The sequence below is a fragment of the Equus quagga genome, chromosome 5 (genome assembly GCF_021613505.1).
Source record: "Equus quagga isolate Etosha38 chromosome 5, UCLA_HA_Equagga_1.0, whole genome shotgun sequence".
Taxonomy (NCBI): domain Eukaryota; kingdom Metazoa; phylum Chordata; class Mammalia; order Perissodactyla; family Equidae; genus Equus; species Equus quagga.
Window position 1 is genome coordinate 23,367,526 of NC_060271.1, and position 20,049 is coordinate 23,387,574.

The 20,049-nt window shown below is 44.2% G+C and overlaps 1 protein-coding gene across 1 annotated transcript in view; it reads left to right on the top strand.

Moving 5' to 3' along the window:
* The window catches only part of CSMD2 (CUB and Sushi multiple domains 2), a 585,891-nt gene that overhangs the window by 349,090 nt on the left and 216,752 nt on the right, over positions 1-20,049 (top strand). Inside the window, exon 14 of the mRNA XM_046662326.1 lies at positions 18,412-18,738. Within this exon, the coding sequence (XP_046518282.1) occupies positions 18,412-18,738 (327 nt within the window). The remainder of the gene's footprint in view (positions 1-18,411; positions 18,739-20,049) is intronic.

The following is a 20,049-nucleotide window of genomic DNA, read 5'->3' on the forward strand; positions in this document are numbered from 1 at the left end:
GTATCTTCCTTTCCAATTGGAAGACTCTCTTTCTCTATCATGGGTAGAAGCTCTTTGTGGTATTAGATACATATTTTCCCAATGTCTTCTTTTCCTTTTTTTTTCATTTTGCTATTTTGCACTGTACAGTTGTTTTACATTTTTATATGGACAGATCTCTCAATGTTTGTGATTTCTTTTCAAAGCTGACAAAGTTGTCGTTCTGCCACAGATCTGAGAAATAGTTTGTTCTATTTTTGGTTATTTGTCAGTAATTTGATTTTTTTAAAACTATAATTTGTTAATCCATCTGGAGTTTATTTAGATGAATGTATAATATTGTGCAAACTATTACGCAGTTTTCCAACACAATTTATTATGTAATTCATTTCCCTTTTGATTGAAGGAAATGCATTGTTTTATCACCTCCTGAATCCTCACATGTAGTTAAGTCTGTTTCTTGAGTCACCACTTTGTTCTCCTGCTCTGCTTCTATCTTAGCGCCGGTATTGAATAATTTTAATTGTTGTTTTATAATATGTTCTAATATCTGGCAGAGCTCGAAACTATTCCTTCCTCCCTTAATTATTTTCTCTTTCAGAATATTCATTGTTATTCTCATCTGTTTGTTGTTCAAGATTAATTTTAGAATCACTTTGTTAGAATAAAAAAAAAGAATCCTATTGGGATTTTGTATGTGCAGTCTTGTTAAAGTATAAATTAACTTGAGGAAAATAGGCATTTTTATAATGCACAGCCTTCCCATCTAGAAACATGGTGCGTCACTCTCTTTGTTCATCTACTTTCATTTTTCTAAATATAGCGGCTCTGTGGTTTTCTTCATACAGGTCACATACATCGCTGGTTACCTTTATTTTAAATAGGCAAGTACTTTTTTCGCTCCCCTCCCACCTCGACCTCAATGCCCTGTGCACACGGGAAGCATGTCTCCATGGTCCTTCCTCTACATGGCTGAAGCCTGGCATTCCCTGTGAATATATAATCCCAGATTTTCCAAGACAAGTGCAATTTCAAATATCCTTTCCTTTGGCCCAGAAAATATTATCACAATAGCTAGAGTCCTTGGAAATTGCCTTTTTCATGTGTTCAGAGCTAGAACTGGGATCAGCTGAGGTTCGAAAGTGTCAGGGTCAATGTGGGGGATTGTATTCCTGGGCATTGCTTCTGATCAGGGGCAGGGGCGATAATAAGGGCTGTGTGAGCATCCTCTGCTGATGCAATGTTCTCCTCATTTCTCTAGGCTTCCTTAAAGGTCCTATTAACCCATAGGTGGCCCCAGGAGAGAAGCAGGGAACCTGGGGCTTGCTTTGGTCCAAATTTGTATTTTAGGCCAGTTCCTGGGAATTGAAAACCAGCATGCATGGTTCCAGGGTCCCCTTCCTCTGTTACTCAGTCCTCAAGAACCAGACCCCTGAAGACCTGTGTTCTCACTGTGCTAGTGATGTGCGAAGCTGAGGCGGGGTTGGGAGTGCAGTGCGCCTGCTCTGTAGAAGGACGCCCAGGAATCCAAAGGAGTGGTTTCCTTGAACAGAAAGTTCTGGTGGTGGCGGGAGGTGGAGAGGATCTGTATCCACTCCTGCACGGGGGAACGGGCGCTGCAGTCATGGCTGTGAAGCATGCCGGGACCATAGGGACAGCCTGGGAAGGGTGAGCTGGAGTTGAGGGGAGCCAAGGCTGGGAGAACTGACCCTGGATAAAGGGATGACTCACAAAGGTGGCTGCCAGCATTTCCTATCAGAATGTCCTAGGAAGTAGAGTCCACATTTGTCCTACTGGGCCCATGTGGGTCATACACTTCTTGTTACCTTTATTCTTAAATAGGTAGACACTTGATGAGGGAAGGCAGCTTATGGGTTGAGTCATGTCTTCGCCCAAGAGAATAAAGTCTACCCCTGCCTGAGGGTGTCCTCGCCCCAGCCAGAGGCTGCAGTCTCAGAAAAGGCTTTACTCACAGCAGGGACTGGAGAGGAAATCAAGAAGCAGGGCACAAGCCCAGTCCCTGGGCTGGGGCACACGTGTGGGGCAGGGGTGGCAGATGGGGAGGGTACTGAAACTCTGTGGGTGTATGGGTGCACTGGCTCCTCAGAAACCCACCAGATGCAGACCATGAAGCCACATTCACCCCAGTGGTTTGAGGGGATGGGGCTTCCCATGACTGTCAGGCTTGGCTGGGCTTGGCCCGGGATCTGGCTGTAAGAACTGAGCCGGTGAAATAAAGGTCTTCAGTGTACTGGGCAGGGTCCGATCAGGCAAAGACTGGATGAAGGGATGGCTTGTAAAGAAGTACAGTCAACACTTTTCCTGCTAATCCAGTGTGGGTCACAAATATCACTTATTACCTTTATTTTTAAATAGGCAGATACTTTATAGAGGAAGGAGGTGTCTTTGGTGGCCCTGCCCAGTCTAAAATGGACCCAAACCCAGCTTATCATTAGAATCACTCAAAGGCTTTTAAAATACAGAATCCTGGCCTCATCCCCAGAATTTCTGATTGAGGAGGTCTGGGACAAGGCCCAGGAATTGTAGTTCCAAAGCCTTCTTAGGAGATCTGGATGCCAGGCCAGATTTGTGAACCACTAATATGGGACACCTACTCTGTGCCAGTTGTTTGCAGGGGAGTTTTGGGTCATTCCTGAGGGGTTTGGTCCCCTGACAAGACAGCAGCCTCTTGAGGCATGGGACTATGATGTATGTGGTGATATGTGTGGTTGTATGTTATATGAGTCTGGCCAGGCTGAGGCCGCCATAATTCAATCGTTATGATGGTGGTAGCCTCCAGGGATCCAAGGATGTTGACCTCCATCAAGGATGTTGACCTCCACGTTGATATCCCGGTGAGGACCGGGATGCAAGGTCCAGTACTATGACATTACAACTTTATGTAGCCATCGCCTGCCTTTCATTTCATTTGAATGCAGCAAAATGTGGAGGGGAGGGCTGCTACGCACCGGGCACTGTGCTCGGCTCTGGGAGAATAACGGGGCTGACTCCAACATTGTCCTTGCCCTCCAGAAGTTCAGAGTCTGTGAGTGTGATAAGCACATACTTTTATTCTAAAGTAGTTTTTTAATTATTGAAATAGTAAGTGTGGCCACAAAGTGCTACCAGAACGTAGAGGGAGAAAAATGTATTCCAATTGAAAGATTCTCACAAGACTTCCTGGAGGATCATAGCACAGGCAAAATTTCAGCCCAGTCCAACCCAGGAATCTGTCCAGAACCAAACTATGAACACAGCTTAGTACAGGGCCCGGTCCAAACGCTGTATTCCTACAGCTGAGAGTCCTGGTCCAGGGTATCTTGGGACCACAGCTGGCTGGGTGGAATGGGGGCTGGACAAACCAACCAAGTTTTATGGCTTAATCCTGGGCTGTGACCTCTACTTCTGAGGGGAATGACATGTATCTGCCTTTGTCACTTCAGCTTTCACCTTTGGGATCAGAGCTAACAGGTTCCTTTCTCTCTGTAAAATTTTCACAGTTATGTATCTGCTAAGTGTGCTCCCGTGGCCTCGCCGCAGACCGTGCCTTCCCTCCTGAGCTCTGCCATGTCTGCCTCAGACAGCGATCGAGGAGACACAGAGTTTCACCAATCAGGGTCTGTTTTTACAGCTGCTGGCTCAGGGGCTGGGGCTTAAAGCTCTACCAGTAACCCTCCCGCATTCTGTGAGCCTCTGGGCCAATCTCATTTGGTCATAAGTGTGTCACCATCAGCTCTGGGCATTGTGAGTGTTTTTGGGTTCTGTGGGTCCTGGAGAAGGCACCACTCACCTTTTCTAGAGCTTGGATTTCTAGGAGAGTCTTTAGTTATCCCTCTGGGATTTAAAGACCCCTCCTCCATTCCTCTTGTACAAAGGCAGTCTTCTGGGGAGCTCAGGGGAGATGGGCTCAGGAGCAGGGCTGCTGCCCTACGCTACCTCGTTCACTCCCATCTTGCTCTGGGAGTCGGATAAAACTCCCTCCGCGGGCTTGAAGGCAGCTCTCTCAGGCTGACTGTAAACTCCGCTGGATCATCATGGATACTCCTGGAGGGAAATCCAAACATATTTCCTTATGATCACGGTGAGCAGCTAAGTGTGCTTTTCCAGTCTTCAGTAGGTGGTGGTCTGAGGTATGAGCTTAGGGTAGTCAGAACCATGGCTGACTCTAGACTCCCTGAGTGAAGATGCTCTGCTGAAACAGCCTTAGAAAAGATGGTGGGGCTCTGACAGAGTTCAGGGGCTCAGGTGAAGAGGACAGGCCCTGAGGGCCTCAAAGACCCAGTGGCCTGGACCTACAGTCCCAGGAGCACCTTCTGAGCTGCTGAAGATGCAATCTATACCCTTTCTTAAGTTCCCCTGAGCTCATGAGAATTCTTGGACTCAGGCTACATCATGGCAGCATACTTTTCTTCCCAGTTAATACCTGTGTTTGGCTGACAGCTAAATAAAAACAGCTGAAGCTAACCCCCTCAGCTGACTGAGGTCTGCTCCTGTGGCAAGGAGAGAACCCTACAAGTAACTCAAGGATCCTGGAGCCTAGGCACGGGCAGCTGTGGGACCTCACACCGGTGAGAAGCACTTTTTAGTAGACTTTGCTTGGTGCTCAAGAAAGACAGGGTCATCAAGGCACCCACTATTCGCCCCACGTGGCACAGCTCATCAGAATCCCAGACTAACCTCAGGACTGACAAAATATCCATCGCTCAAGTGTAGAGCTGTTCAGCACCAGGCACCCCCTTGTAGCTGCCAGAGTGCGTCTCCTTTCCTAAGCTGGTCTTCCCATGGAAGGTGACCCCAAGGCATAGTAACCAGCAGTCAACCGTTCCTGCAAATGAGTTTTGGCAAAATCTTCTGGATTTGGAGTTACCCACTCATTCATTGAGGAGAAGAGGGAGTGAGGACCAGAGATAAAACCTTTTGTTCTGGAGTCGTGCTTGGTTGAGCAACGGGCTATACTAGGGAGGAAGTGGGGAGGCTGGTTGAGACTCAGAGATGTGCTGAGCAACAGAACTGGAAAATGCCTCTTGTATCAAATTCAACAAAAATTGAATTTATCCCTCCCATGTGCCCGGGCATAGTGCTGCACTCAGTCCCTTCAGAAGCTTCATCACAATGAATCTTCCCAACAAAGGTGTGACTTAGAGTTGATAGTCCAGTTTTTATACACGTGGAAATAAGCTCAGTGAAGCACAGTGGTCTGCCCCCCACCAAAAATGGTGTATAGCTAGGAAGTGAAAAACAGGCAAACCCAAATTTTTCAGGATTCACATTTGTTCCAGCTTTGGGGTGGTGGCTTTCTTTGGCCTTGTGTATTTTCCAAAGAACTTATGGTCTGTTTTCAAGGTAAGTGCTGAGCTCCAGGACTGTGGACTCAGCTTCTTCCCAGGAGTGCAGAGCAGGGACTTTCTTCGTACTTTGTTCCATAAGGTACCAGACGTGTCCTGGGAGGTGGTGACAGGAGATCCTCAGCCAGCAGCTAAGGAGTACATAAGACGCCAGTTCAGAGCCTGGCCTTGGCAAGAACCTCTGAGCGTCTCAATGAAGAGGGTCTAGACGCTAGGGTTAGCAGCCAGAATGATGCTCCTGGATGGGCGTTATTCCAGAGCCGTGGCACAAACCAGTCTTGGCTGCAGGGTGATTCCAGGCAGTGGGTAATTCCCAAAGGTTAGACAGGAGCTGGCATTTTGCTGATAAGCAGTCAGTTTATATAAAAAACCCAGCCATCTTCTAAGGGGGAACAGGGAACAGAGTCCAGTTGTAGGAGGCAAGAACTTAGCAATCATCAGACTCCTACCAGTGAGCTTCGGTTTAAGATGCCAGTTCCAGAAGGGTATTGGATTGTGAATGAGGAACTTGAGGCAGAAGCTACTTCCACAGGATAAAGGATACTTTCGTGGAAGTGAAATAAACGGACCATGAGTGGGGTGACCATACATCCATATTTGCTTGGGATAATCCCAGTTACATCTTTTATCCTAGGATAATTATTAGTAGTACCATTTTTCATTCTTAAAAGTATCCCAACTTGGGCAAGATATTATGTGGTCACTTTAACCATGACCCAGCAGACTTTCTGCCAAGAAAAGGGTTAGGCCTCAGCTGAGTGCTTTGGACGCCGAGAGTGATCTCTGAGCCAAAGGTCTATGAGGTGGTTGACCCCCTCCTACCTCTCCCCTCATCCCATGCCACGCCCCCCCTCGCTTACTCTGCCCGGACACACTCACCCTCTTTCAGATACTCATGTACTCTAAGCTCTTTCCTACCTCAATGCCTGTGCATTGTAGTCCACCATGCTGGAATGTTCCTCAGGAGGTTGGATCCTTCTCATCACCCCTAAAACTGTCCCCTCCCCAGAGTGCCCTTATCTAACCACCCTATCCAAAAGAGCAATCCTTCATTTTCTGATTTCTTCACATCCCTTTTCATAAGCACATTAGTCAACTTTCGCTCTAGCATGAATAGTCCAAAACTCAGTGGATTGCAACAACAAACATTTATTTCTCATTTGCATCCCATAAGGGCTGTAGGTCAGTCGCAGCTCTGTGGGGCTCGATTGGTCTGTATATAGCCTCTCGTTCTGGGACCCAGGCTGGAGGACCAGTCTATATGAAGGACATCCTGTTCTCATGGCAGAAGGCAAAAGCTCAAGAGAATAGAGTGAAACCACCCAAGAACATTGCAAGCCACTGCCTGGACATGCCTATGCCGTGCTCCCTCACATTCTGGGGAGGAAAGCTAGTCACAAGGTCCAAAGTCAGTGGGGTGGGCAAGTGACCCAAGGGCAGGGAAGGAGCAAATGATTGTGAGGAAAGAATACAATCTACCAAATAAGCTTCTCCCTAGACTGTACACTCCATGAGGACAGAACTGTGTATGTGTTGCTCACTGTTATATCTCTAGTGCCAATCATATAGCAAATTCTTAGGAAATGCCTGTTTCCTATTTTTGTTACAGTTTTATAACAAATATGTAAAAGTTTTTCTATTTTTGTTATAGTTACTATTGACTGTATTAGTATTGGCGTTATTATGTAGACAAAGCCAACATGGTGGAGATAGGAGAGACCCTGGTTTGGAAGACACTTGGCCATCCAGAGCCTGTTAATGCAGGATTTTGTTCTACAGCCTTCAGGCTGATGGAGTCGTAGTCAAGGGTGGCTTGGGTACTACCTTAGTCTGTTTGGGCCGCTGTAAAAAAATACCACAGACTGGATAGCTTATAAACCACAGACTGGATAGCTTATAAACCACGGAAATGTATTGCTTACAGTCTGCGGGCTGGAAGTCCGAGATCAGGTTGCCAGCATGGTCGGGTGAGGGTCCACTCCAGGGTCACACACTTCTCCTTGTATCCACTTGAGAGAAGGGGACTAGGGATCTCTCTGGATCCTCTTTTATATGGCACTAATCCCATTCATGAGGGCTCCACTCTTATAATTTAAGAACGTCCCAAAGGCCCCACCTATTAATACCATCATCTTTGGGGATTAGGCTTTCAACATATAAATTTGCAGGGGGTTGGGGGTCGGGGCACAACCATTTAGACCATAGTAGGCACTGAGTGGGATAAGCGTGGTACACAGACACTCCGTGACTGCAGCTAGGAAAGATAAATGGGGGTGGAAGGGACCCACACCACTCAACAGAAATGATGCTTAACAGAGTTTTCCAGATGGACAGGAGGAGAGAACATTCTAAAAAGAGAAAATAGCCTGAGCAAGACGTGGGGTTAACCTTGCACATTTGTAGGGCTTTAAGTAGTCTAATATGGCTGGAAAGGAGGGTGCAGTGGGGGGTAGAAAAATAAAGATAAAACAACTTGGCAGGGGCCTGAGGTCTTTGGGGTCTTTTGCGCCCTTTTAAGGAGTTTAGGTTTTATCTTCTGTGCAACAGGGAGTCTTTAAAGGGTTCCAAGCAAGGATATAACATCATGAGAATTTGTGATTTACGAAATTCACTCTGGAGCCAAGATGTAGGATGAACTCAGAAGGAGATTTAAAGCCAGGAAACCAGGTAGACTGTTGCAGTAGGAAGAGGACCTTAACTTAATCAGGGTGTGATGAAGATGTGACAAGTACAAGAGATATTGAAGAGATAGAATCGACAGAAGTTGGTTACTGATTGGATATGGGAGTGAGGGAGAAGGAGTCGATATATTTTGCTTAGGCAACTGGGTGTTGTCATTCATGGAGATAAAGAATGAAGGAGGCTTAGGAAAGTAGATAAAGAGTTCAATTTTGGACGTGTATTCGAGGTGCCAGTGGGATCTCCAGGAGAGAGGTACATCAGGCAGTTTCATATCAAGTCTGGAGTGTGCAGGAGGGTCTGGGCTACTAGTATTTCTTTGGGAGGCAATGGCATAAAGGAGGAGTAATTGGGGAGTGAGAAGAGGGCCAAGAGAAAGCCCAGAACTTGGTGATGACAGGGCTGAATCGTTTGCGGATGCCAGGGAATATTCCAGATTCTAGAATCTAGGAGAATGAGGTTTGGCGAAAAAGTCTAGGAGTTCAGTTTTGAACATATTTAGTTTAATTTGCTGTGATAAAATGCAAACTCCTTCTCATGGTCTGAAAGACCTTTGCCGTCCTCCCCAACTCATCTCCTGTTCCGAGCTCTGTGGTTCCCCCTGCTTCTGCCCCACTGGCCTCCTGTCTTTCACTTGCAATTCCCTCCATCTGTAGTGAATTTCCCTGAGGACGGCTGGCTCCTTATCATCAGGCCACATCTCAGAGGCCTCCTCCTCAGACAGCACATCTCTGACCTCCTTATTGAAAGTAGAGCACCCCCACTCCATTCGCTTTCTTTCCCTTCACCCAGTCTTATGTTCTTTGTCACCTATTAGAATGTAAACTTCATGAGAGCTGAGGACTTACTTATCCGTCTTGTTGGTTGCCAACCCATATGTAGAGCGGTGTTTGGCATACAGCAGGTGCTCCGTTAATACTCAAGCTAGGTGGAGACATTTCAAAGACCATTGGGTATCCAGGTCTGGAGCTCAGAAGAGAGGTCTGTCCTGGAGGTATACGTTTAGGAGTCATGTGTAGGGTGGGGTGCCCTAGAAAGAATGTGAAATGTGAGATGACCCGAAACAAGAGCCTTTCATGTTCCAAAATGCAAAAGTCAAGTAGAAGAGGAAAGCTTTCAAATGACTGCAGAGGCAGTCAGAGGTAGAGGGGAAAAACCTGGAGCGTTGTGATGGAAGATGGAGTGAGTGTGGTTCAGGGATGTGGGAGGGCTGAGCTCTGTTGGAGGCCCTGCTGATCTAACTCAGGCCTCAGGACACCAGCGCCTGCCTGGGTGGTGAGGATTAGACCCCCGAAAAAAGGAAATACAAAAACTTGAGCGCAATTCATGGCTTTGGGGTCAGATTACATCAAATATGAATTTAAGAGGACATACTATGTGCTCAGGAAACATGTGGCCAGGATTGTCCATTTATCCCTGGTGCTCCTTCTGGAATGTACGAATTTCTAGAAGGCAATCTCAGCGTTCTCCTCAAAGAGAACCAGGCTTTAACTTAATCTTGTTTATAATAAGGATGTGCCCTGCCAGGTGACCAGTTTCACTCCTCATGCATATGACCTTGAGAACCTCGCACAGCTTCTTCAGGCCCAACGTAGTTAAACGTTAACTTTCACCAGCTCCAGTGGCAGAGATAATGTTAAGATAACTCAGATGAAAATTAACATACACTGAGCTTCTGAGCGGAAAGAGGTGAAAGAAATTCAAGAGTGAGTTTGTAAAGTGTCTGCCTCCAGCTCAGCTATAGCATTAATCAGCAGGGCGGCCTTAGTTTACTGGTCCAGGGACACACAATGAAGCAAGCACAGTCTGATTGGGCTTCTCCTGCTTGAGTGAGCACTGCTGGAGAAAATCGCCCAACCAGGCAAATTGGCGCTGCTACAAATTCTTGGTCACCAATCTCAATCAAGCCTGCAACAGCGCCTAGCAATGCATGTGTATCTCTCAACTCATTCTATTCTGCTCCTCTCCGTGGAAGTTCCCAAGCATTCTCCACTCCCCTCCAACCCATGAACAGCCCCCTCTCCTCACCTTGAACTCGAGAATGACCTTGCCTCCCACCTCGCAGGCAACGTCCTCGCCTTCCAAATACCAGACACTGAGCCTGCAGGTCATGTCCAGCGCCCTCCTTCCTCTCACCTTCCCACCTCTTATAACAGAGATGTTCACTCCTCTTTCCTATCAAAAACCAAGCCCCCCATAGATTGTGTGTCCCATTTAGGCTTTAGATCAGGGACTTTCAAACACCTTTAACCTCACAGGAAGAAATGCAAACACAGCACATATTCACGCACACACTCAAACATAATCAAAACGTACATGTCACAAACAGTCCTTACCTTTACTACCTATAATGCGCTCAGATATTTTCCATTCTCTTCCTTTTGTTTTTGGTTGTCTTTCTTTTTTCTTTTTTCTTTTTTAGCATCGAGCTCATGACCCACCACATCACTTTCCTGACTAACGGGTTGCAATCCACTGTTCCAAAAACTTTGCCTTTGATTCTCCCTCTCCTGCCACCTTCTCAGGAACCTCCTGCCTCCTGTAATTCATCCTCCTTCTCTGTCGCTTCAGCCTCCCCGCTTCTGCCCAGTCCTTCCCATCAACATTCAAATTTTTCACGTCTCTCTTACCTTAAAAGTAAAGATCTGTCTTCACACCCCACATCTTCTTGCTGGTTCTCTAATACTCTTGTTCACATCCAGACTTCTTGGACAGGATGCCTACCCTTGCTGTGTCCATTTCTCACCTTGAGGCCCCTCGTCACCCCATCCATTCTGACCTCTGTGTCCACCACGCCTGGAAACTGTTCTCATGAGGCCACCAATGAGTCTCTTTTTGCTGAAACCCAGTGGGTCGTTTTCTGCCCTCGTCCTACACAGATTCTCAGCTGTGTTTCAGAACAGATAGCCCTTCCCTCCTTCTGGAAACCACTCTCCTGTTTGTCCTCCTACCTCTAGGCTGCTTCGTCTCCATCTGCCCTGCCAGCTTCTCTCCCTTCTCTTGCAAAATTCCATGCTGTCTTTTTTTTTCTTTGCCAATTTGATAGCTCTGTTGTTTGAAGTTTTTGTTTTCTAATGATATTGAACATTTTCTCACATCTTATGTCCAACTTTATTCATTCTTTTGTTAGTCGCCCCTTAATTTCCTTTATTCTTTATTCCTTATTTCCATATTTCTGTTTTGAGTGTTTATGTTTTTATCGAATTGTAATTCTTTATATGTTAACTGTAGTAAATATTTAACTGTAATAACTTGCAAATATTTCCTTTCCATTTGTTCCTCACTATTTAGCTTTTGTTTGACTGATTTTTGAAATTGAAAAGTTTTTCATTTCTGTAGTTAAAAATATCATTCCCATTATGATTTCTCACTTTGATATAATGCTAAGAAAATCCTTCCCCACCTCTGAGATAATACAAATATTCTTTATATTTTCTTCTAATACTCTATGGTACATTGAGTAAGGCGTGGATCTAATTTTTCCACAACTGATTAGCCATTTGTCCAAGCATCTTTTATTGATCAGTCAGCCTTGACCCCACTAATTTGAAAAGCCCTGTTCATCATATACTAAATTTTTAGATGTCTGTGTCCACTTCTGAACTTTCTTTTTTGGTTCCATTGATCTCTTGTTTGAAGCTAATACAATAGAGATTTTATTACTGCAGCTTTATAATGTTTTAATATCTGAGCTGGCAAGCCCTCCTTCCATAGGGAGAGAGTAGGTATCACGGCTGAGAGCTGGCCTCTGGAACCAGCTTGTCTGGGTTCATATCTCAACCCCATCACTTATATGCTGCGTTACTGCGAGCAGGTTACCTGAACACCTGGGCTCAGCTTCTGCACCTGTAAAATGGGGATGATAATAGTGTCCACCTCAGAGGATGGCTGTGAGAGTCGGTGAGTTAAGACATATGGTGCTTTTGGAATGTTACCTTATACACTATTTATTCCTCATCTCTCTTGGCTATTTTCACCTGTTTATTCCAACAGATAGATCTTACAGTTGTTTCATGTTCCAGAAAAAAAAAATTGGTGTGGGTGTTGCCTGGAATTTTGTTAAATTTATACAATGATTTGAGGACTATTGTCGTCTTAACAATATGAACTCTTCATCCAGAAAAATATGTTGTCTCTCATTTTTAAATTTTCTTTTCTGCCTGTCAATAAAGTTTTGCTGTTTTCATTATATGAGTCGTGTTTGTTTGTTGTTTTTAGGGCTGAATTTTATTTGTTAATACTTTTCAGATAGGATATTTTTACACTGTGGGTGTGTCAGTGTATAAGCAGATGAGTGTGAACATGTGGATCATACATACTATTTTATGGGAGTATTTGGATCAAGATGAAATACCGTAGCTATTACAGTTTCTTTAAAATTTTAAAGCTCTGGCCATGAGACCACCATTCCTTTAGTATTTCCCGGTTTCTTCAAGTTTTGCCCTTCATACAATTTTGGTAATTCACATTTTTGGAGGAAATTCTCCATTTTGTCAAGATTTCCAATTGATTAGTATGTTATACATACTACTCTTTTATAATTGGCTTATCTACTTGATTTTATTATCCTATCTCTCTATATATGTATCTTCTCTCTTTTTATTTCTTGAATAGACCAGTAAGAAGTTTTTCTTTCATTGACCTCTTCAGTTATTTTTTCTGCTTTTATCTTTACTCAGTTTATTCTCCGTTCTCTCCTTAATCCTGTTTAATTATTCTCTTTGAAACCTTTTGAGTTTAAACACTCATTTCACTTATTTTATTTCTTTATTATTTAATAATGAATAGGCTATGAATTTTCTCTTAAATACAACTTTAGCCTAGTATTATCATCACTTAGAAGTAGTCTGTGTTGACAGCTTTTGTTTCCTCTTTGAACTCAAGAACTTATTTAGGAAAAGGTTTTGTGAATTTTCAACTGATTAGGGATTTTTCTCTGTTTTTTTATTATTGGTTTCTAGTTTATTTGCACTGTGAACAGAAAACGTGTCCCAACAATTTTCATTTTGTGGAGGAATTTATGGAGATTTTCTTTTCGTCCCACAGAAAGTTCATTTCTGTAAGATTCCATGGGCACTTGTGAAAAAGGTAGTGTTCCTCATTTGAAGGCTACAGAATTTCATATAACACATACACACTCATAGTATTTTACAGATCTTTTTCTTTATTTACTTTTGACTTCAGATTGGTATATTTTTCTCCAATTCTTGTATTTTTTTCCCTTTTTTTGGTAGGAAGATTTGCTCTGATCTAACATCTGTTGCCAATCTTCCCCTTTTTTCTGCTTGACGAAGATTGGCTCTGAGCTAACATCTGTGCCTGTCTTCCTCTATTTTGTATGTGGGTTGCCACCACAGCATGGCTTGATGAGTGGTGTATGTCCACATCCAGGCTGCTGAAGCAGAGCTTGCCGAACTTAACTACTATGCCACGGGGCCAGCCCCAACACTAGTATTTTTTTAAAAATAGTTTATTTTGTCTGTTTCAGTGCTTTGGGGCATAAAGTATCATAACTCTCCTATCTTCATTTTGGAATGTGTGCATCATCTATTTTTTAAATATCATCTTTGAATTTTGTTTTGCTTTGTCAGGCCCCTAGTAATTGAATTATCGTTTCGAAAGCAGTGAACCTAGCAGTAACAACACCAAAATAAAAGACAGTAAAAGAGGGTTTTTCATCAAGCCTCTTTTATTTTCTATTCATGGTCATGTTAAATAATACTCCAATATTATGTACAGTAATTATGCATCCACTTGTTGATGAGTTGTCCACCTTTATTATTTTTCAAAAGTCTGAACTATCTGAGAGCTGTCTGATTCAAAGATTTATCTAAGGTCAAGATCCATGAGCACAACAGTAACTACCTTTAAAGAGAGGGAAGGTACCTCATCTCTCTCCCTTGTAACCCGGTGATTGATAGTGATGAGATCCAATCACGACACTTTTGTTGTCCTCACTGGGGATGCTGAGACTCAAACTCTATTCTCTAACAGAAATGTTCCAGTGTAACATGCAAACATAATTTTCCAGACCAAGAATGATTAGACCTTTGTAGGACGGTACACCTTGCCTTTTCCTGCCCTTGTCGCAACAAGAATGAGATATGTCTTGGAGTGGAAGACTGAACTTTGTAGGGCCACGTTCTTGTTCTGTTAGTGGCAGTTTATCAGCTCCATCGCTTTCCAGATGCAAGAAGAAATGTCTCCCGGTAGCTGTCCAGAGGACTCTTGGGCTAAAAAAGAATCATCCAAGAGTCTGGGGTGATATTATAACATCCAAGCGTTTGAAATTAACATTAAAACTCCTTTCTTCATGGTTCGCATTTGCCTCCACCAGTTCTCAAACCCTGGCTGCACGTTGGGATCACCTGGGGAGCTTAGAACCTGTGATGTTCTGGGCCTACTCCACCAAATAAAAAGGAATCTTTGGGGCCTGGGCGTTGGTAAATTTTAACACTCTCCCAACGTGAAGTCTGAGCTATATTGGCCCATTCCTTCATTTTTGACTATTCTGAGTCACTTTGTTTAAGGCATGTTTCTTGTCCCAAAATGAGGGTTATATTTTACTAGGAGAGATTAGACCGTATACTCTTATACACTTATCGTAACAAGTGATACTTTGTCTTTTTTTTTTAGCATCTTACTTTACATTTCCCATCTTTATGCTTTCTTGTTGTTTCCTTTGAATTCCATTTTTTTGCTAAATTCACTGCTTTGCTTTTTCCCCTTTGGTAATTTTGAAGATAAGCTATTTTATAGTCTATTACTAATTACACTTAACATCTTTAAAAACATGCTCTAACCTATATTTCTTTAATTAACCACAGAAACTATATAACAGAATTTCTTGCAAGACGGAGAAATTAGCATAGCTTCTTGCTCCAACTTTACTCATTATATCAGTAAAATCTGCAGTATTTTACCCTGGGGTTTGGGCAAGCGTGATAGCTCATATCTTCTCTTCCAAGGGATATTTGTTATACTGCCATTCTGTTTTATAACTATGTTTATAGCAATTATTTAGATCCTTTACTAGTTGGTTTATTTGCTTGTTGCCAACCTTTTTTTTATTCTTTGTTAACCGTAACTTTCCCATAGTCGAGCTCTTCATTTGGATTCTTCTCTTGGTTGGGTAGAAAACATCTTCAAGTAATTTTTTAATGAATTTTATGTGAATAATATATTTTTTGAGGTCTTTGATATTGGGAGTAGTTTCTGTTGTCTTTGCTTTTTAGCACCTTGGCTGGGTCATACTCTTTTCTACTGTAAATTATTTAGGGACAGATCCATACTGTATCTAAGAGAAATGCATTGAGGACCATGGCACAGTATTTTTCCCTAGTTTCCAGAGTGGATGCTGGTATCCACCTATTTCTTCAGACTTTGGTCAATTCTGTTGATTGGGGCTTCGACCAGGATGGGAATGTAAGGCACACATATTCATGTTGCCATCTTTTCAGATAGTATCAGCTATTAAATGCTCATTGACTCATTCATCAGATATTGATTGAGCACCAACAATGTGCCAGGCACCGTGGGAGCCATTTGGGATTCAGGAGATTAAACAGACAAAATTTCTGCTCTCATGGAGTATATGTGTATGCGTTGGGGAGAGGGAGGGACCCCCCATAACAATAAGCGAACAAGGTAATTTTAGACAGTGATAGTTAGAGCTACTATTATAGCTGCTCAAAATGATGCCTCTGGAGCTTTACAACATGGCAACCCCTTAAAAAGGGTATAGAGAAAAAAGTGTAAAGTGATAGAATGAGGGAGCCAGGGTGGGGACTTGGATAATGTTAATCACATTCTCCTCAGCAGCAAATCCATTTGTTCACACGCTTACAGTGCCCTGATGATCTCCTCTCTGTGATCGTAGTGCTTGTCTTTGTCTTCAGTCCACCTTGGTGATGTTCTTGTTGACAGGCTATTGTGGTTTTTCCCCTTCTGTCTTCAAGGCCTTTGGCTTTGTTGGGTTAGGATTCCTCTTTATTCGCATTATGCTGCCAGCGGGACTACCACAAAGCTGGAGACAGGATGGCTGTGTGGGGGCATCCACGTCCAGCCTAGAGCCCCCAGCTCAGTGCTGATGTAATGGTTGGGGTCAACAAGTAGATCTTCGGCAGATTCTAAGAACACCCTCAAGGACTCCACTGTTAGACTTAGGCCCGGTGGGCAGTTCTGTTCTAATAGTGGGAGATGGTGTTGAGGGGTGGCTAAGAGCTTGGCCCCTGGAGTTGGATGGGCTTGAATTTGCATTGATTTGCATAGATTTGAACTTGCTGCTACCATTTACTGGCCACGTGACCCTGGCAAGTTACTTAACCTCTGTGAGCCTCAGTGTCTTCATCTTTAAATGGGGTTAATAACCTACCTCTTAGTGTTATTGTGACAGTTAAATTGAGTAATTGATTAAAGTGCTTAGAACAGTGCCTGCACTCAGTAAATCCCCCATAGCATATAATAATAATTACTATTAGCTATAGCTTGGGTTCCCTAAAAGCTTTTTCATGCCCTTCTCTCCCTTTGGCTCAAACTCTTCCTATACTCATAAAGTAAAGAGGTTACAGGAATAAGACTGAATGTGTCTTAGGGACCAGGTTCACTTTGCTGAATTTGTTGGAAGGGCTTTGAGTAGCAGATTGGAAAGAAAAACCAAATGCACGAAAGGGGAAGATATGTGGAGTCAGGGAGAGGAAGGAGAAACTCAGCATGAGGAATCCCCAATTCCTTTGTTTTGTGTGTTATTTTCTTTTGCAAACATGATTTTATTATTATTTTTCACCTTAGCTTCATTATAATTAACAAGCCAAATATTATACTTGCTTCAGTTTCAGTATTATTAACAACCAACATCAATATAAATGTTATAAAGGGATTTAAATGTTTGTCCATATTAAAAAATGTTTAGAATGGGCTTATATCATTTTTGCAGTCAGAAAAATTAAATATTGTTTTCATTTTGAAAAAACATCACCCAGAAACCTATTACTCTAATACAATTTTAATTGGGGGGCTCATGTCCTTTTCTTTATCCGTAAATAAATAAATATTTAATAGCTATAATCAAAAGTATACATATAATTTTATGATCTACTGTTTTACTTAAAGTTATGTTTAACATTCTTCTTTCTGCAGGGTCATATTTATCACTTTAATGATTGCAGTCAAGCCGTATCACATTAAGGCTATCACTTACGCCACGTTATTGGGCTGACACATAGGTTGTTCACATTTTTCCTCTGTAATAAAATTATGTCACTATAAACATCTTTGTCCATGTGGCTCTTTTTCTTTTGAATTAATTCTTAGAGATTACTGAGTAAGAATATTTGAAGAGTTTTGTGGCCATTGATAAGAATTCATATACTCCCTTCCAAAAGGATTATATCAACTTCACTCTGCAACAGGCAGTAAATACACATGACTTTCCATGAAGCCTCCACAATTGGGGTGGTATATTTTTTCTTTATTTTTTTTTAGTGAAATATGGGCTGTGTTTTCATATTAATTCTATTTTCTCTCACTTGAATCCTCTGAGCATTCTCTTTGCTCATCTTGGCGACGTTCTTATACCATGATAAAAGCTCTAATTCAATATTGAAATTTGCCCTTGGCTTATTTGTTGCAATTATTTTCTTTTCATTCTGTTATTTTCCTTTTTAATTTTGGTTTAGTGTTTGTTTGTTGGTTTTTCCATTTATGGCACTTTCCTTGGTTCAACCGTGGTCCAAGGTCTGTTAGTCACCGGCATGAAAAGAGTTTGAAATAAGGGTTTTCAGAGGAGTGGATCTTAGGGTAAAGTGGGAGAGGAGGTGGGCGGGGCATCAAGGTGAGGCACTATCCCTTCTCTCCCCCAGTTTCTTCCAAAGCTTTGGTCTCTGAAAGAATGTGCTTACCCGGCACCTCCTTAGCATAGCTTTGTAGCTCTGAGGTTGCCAGAATCCCCAAGGCACACCTGTCATGTCCCCACCAAAAACGTTCAAAGGAGAGAAATGGACTTGGACTGTCTCCACCCTGGTTACCACCTGGGGGATCACCACCAGCTAAGAGGTCCCGGGCGCTCTGACTGCACTTTAGCTTGAATGATGGTTTTACCCCAGCACAAGGGACTAAGAACATGCAGGCGCTGTCTGGGGTGGGCACACTGAAGAGGGGAGAGGGAGCCAAGAGAAGACCAACGCTGGCATGTCTGCAGGTTGCCAGAGAGACCTTTCCTTGCGCCATGCTCAGCATGGAACCCAGCATGCCTGCCACCTAGAGCTCGGAGCCCAGTCAGTCCAACCCAACTGTGTCACCTTTCTTTCTATTGCTCTTTACACTAAGGAAATGCTCCCCCTGCCAGCCCTCAGTGGCCCAAGCAGAATGCTGGGGGCACCTACTGACCTCCACTGCTCTTCTCTTTCAGTTTCCTGCTTCTTCAACTTCACCAGCCCCTCTGGGGTCGTCCTGTCACCCAACTACCCAGAGGACTACGGCAACCACCTCCACTGCGTCTGGCTCATCCTGGCCCGGCCTGAGAGCCGCATCCACCTGGCCTTCAATGACATCGACGTGGAGCCTCAGTTTGACTTCCTGGTCATCAAGGATGGGGCGACTGCCGAGGCCCCCGTCCTGGGCACCTTCTCAGGAAACCAGCTCCCCTCCTCCATCACAAGCAGTGGCCACGTGGCCCGTCTCGAGTTCCAGACTGACCACTCCACGGGGAAAAGAGGCTTCAACATCACCTTCACCAGTGAGTCCTCCTCTGTCCCCAGCTGGCCATCCCTCTGACTGTCAGCCTCTGAGGATGGTTGAGGGTGCTCCCGTGGAGGAGTGTTAGTGTGGGTGAGCTGGTTCCAAGGGCATTACGGGGGCTGCCATGGCCAGGCACGGGGCTCCAGCTTGACCAGAAAAAGCATAAAGCACTGGCTGCTGGGCAGGGTGCCCTTTTCTGTGGAGTCACTGGCTTTTGAGCATTTATTTCCTATAGGTGTGACATGTAATGTAAAAGGAGCCTGGGACCTCATTTCTCCCTCCCACGCTCCCCCTCCTAGAAGGCCCAGCTAGAACCAGGAAGAACCCAAGAGAGAACGAGCGTCTGCCATCCTCTCATTAGTCACTGATTTCTCTCTGATGTGCTCCCCCGAGTCCTTGAACGCCTACTTACTGTTGACTGCAGGTATTGCTGGTGGGGCTGCTCATGCTTCTCTTGCCCCGTTCCCATTCCCACCGTCAAATCAGAAACAGAGGTCTGGAGCAGTGTTTCTGTTTGGCGCTGGGGCTGATAAGAGCCAACTCTAGGGGCATTTCCTCATCACCCCTCTCAGGGCCACAGGCCAAAAGTTGTCACCTCCGATTTCAATCCTGGGCCCCTTCTCTAGAAACAACCGGAAGCTTGGCTGGGATTATTTTCAATTCTGTGTCTCATGGGGTCATAGGGAGGGTAGAGATGGGGGCAGAAACTTCAAGACTGGAAATAGCAAGCTGGCAAAGGTAGCAAGAAGTGCTCATCTGGTCTGCATAAGCTATAGACCCCATGAAGTTGGCCAATGGCAAATAATCAAATGGGGCTGCTGCTGGGTCTGCCTGAGCAATTAACCAGATCCTCTCCCAGAGGCTGCTTGTGGAATGCACATCCCCAGTTCAAGCTCCGCCCCACGTATACTGGCGCACACGTAGAACTGGTCCCTCTGGTACTTTTTGACAAAACTGATCTCTCAGCCACTACCCCCACCCTTGCCATAGAAGTCTTGCTTCCTTCTCCCGCCTGCCTCTGGGGTCTAGGTGAGCTGAAGACAATGGGTCCAAATGGTGGGCCACTGGGGACTCCAGGTGCCAAGAGACCACCCAAGATAACGCCCTTCCCTGGTGCTCAGTCAACACATCCTTCAGGACGCCACACTTGCTAGAAACAGTTGACCTTTTCAGGGCTTGCCCCCTCCCTCATCTATGGGCAGCAGGAAGCAGGTTCAAAACAGGTGTGGACACCAATGGGGACCTGGGGCAAAAAGAGATACTCATAGTCTCCTAGGAAAACCAAACCCCAGTAAGTCCCCGCTTACTA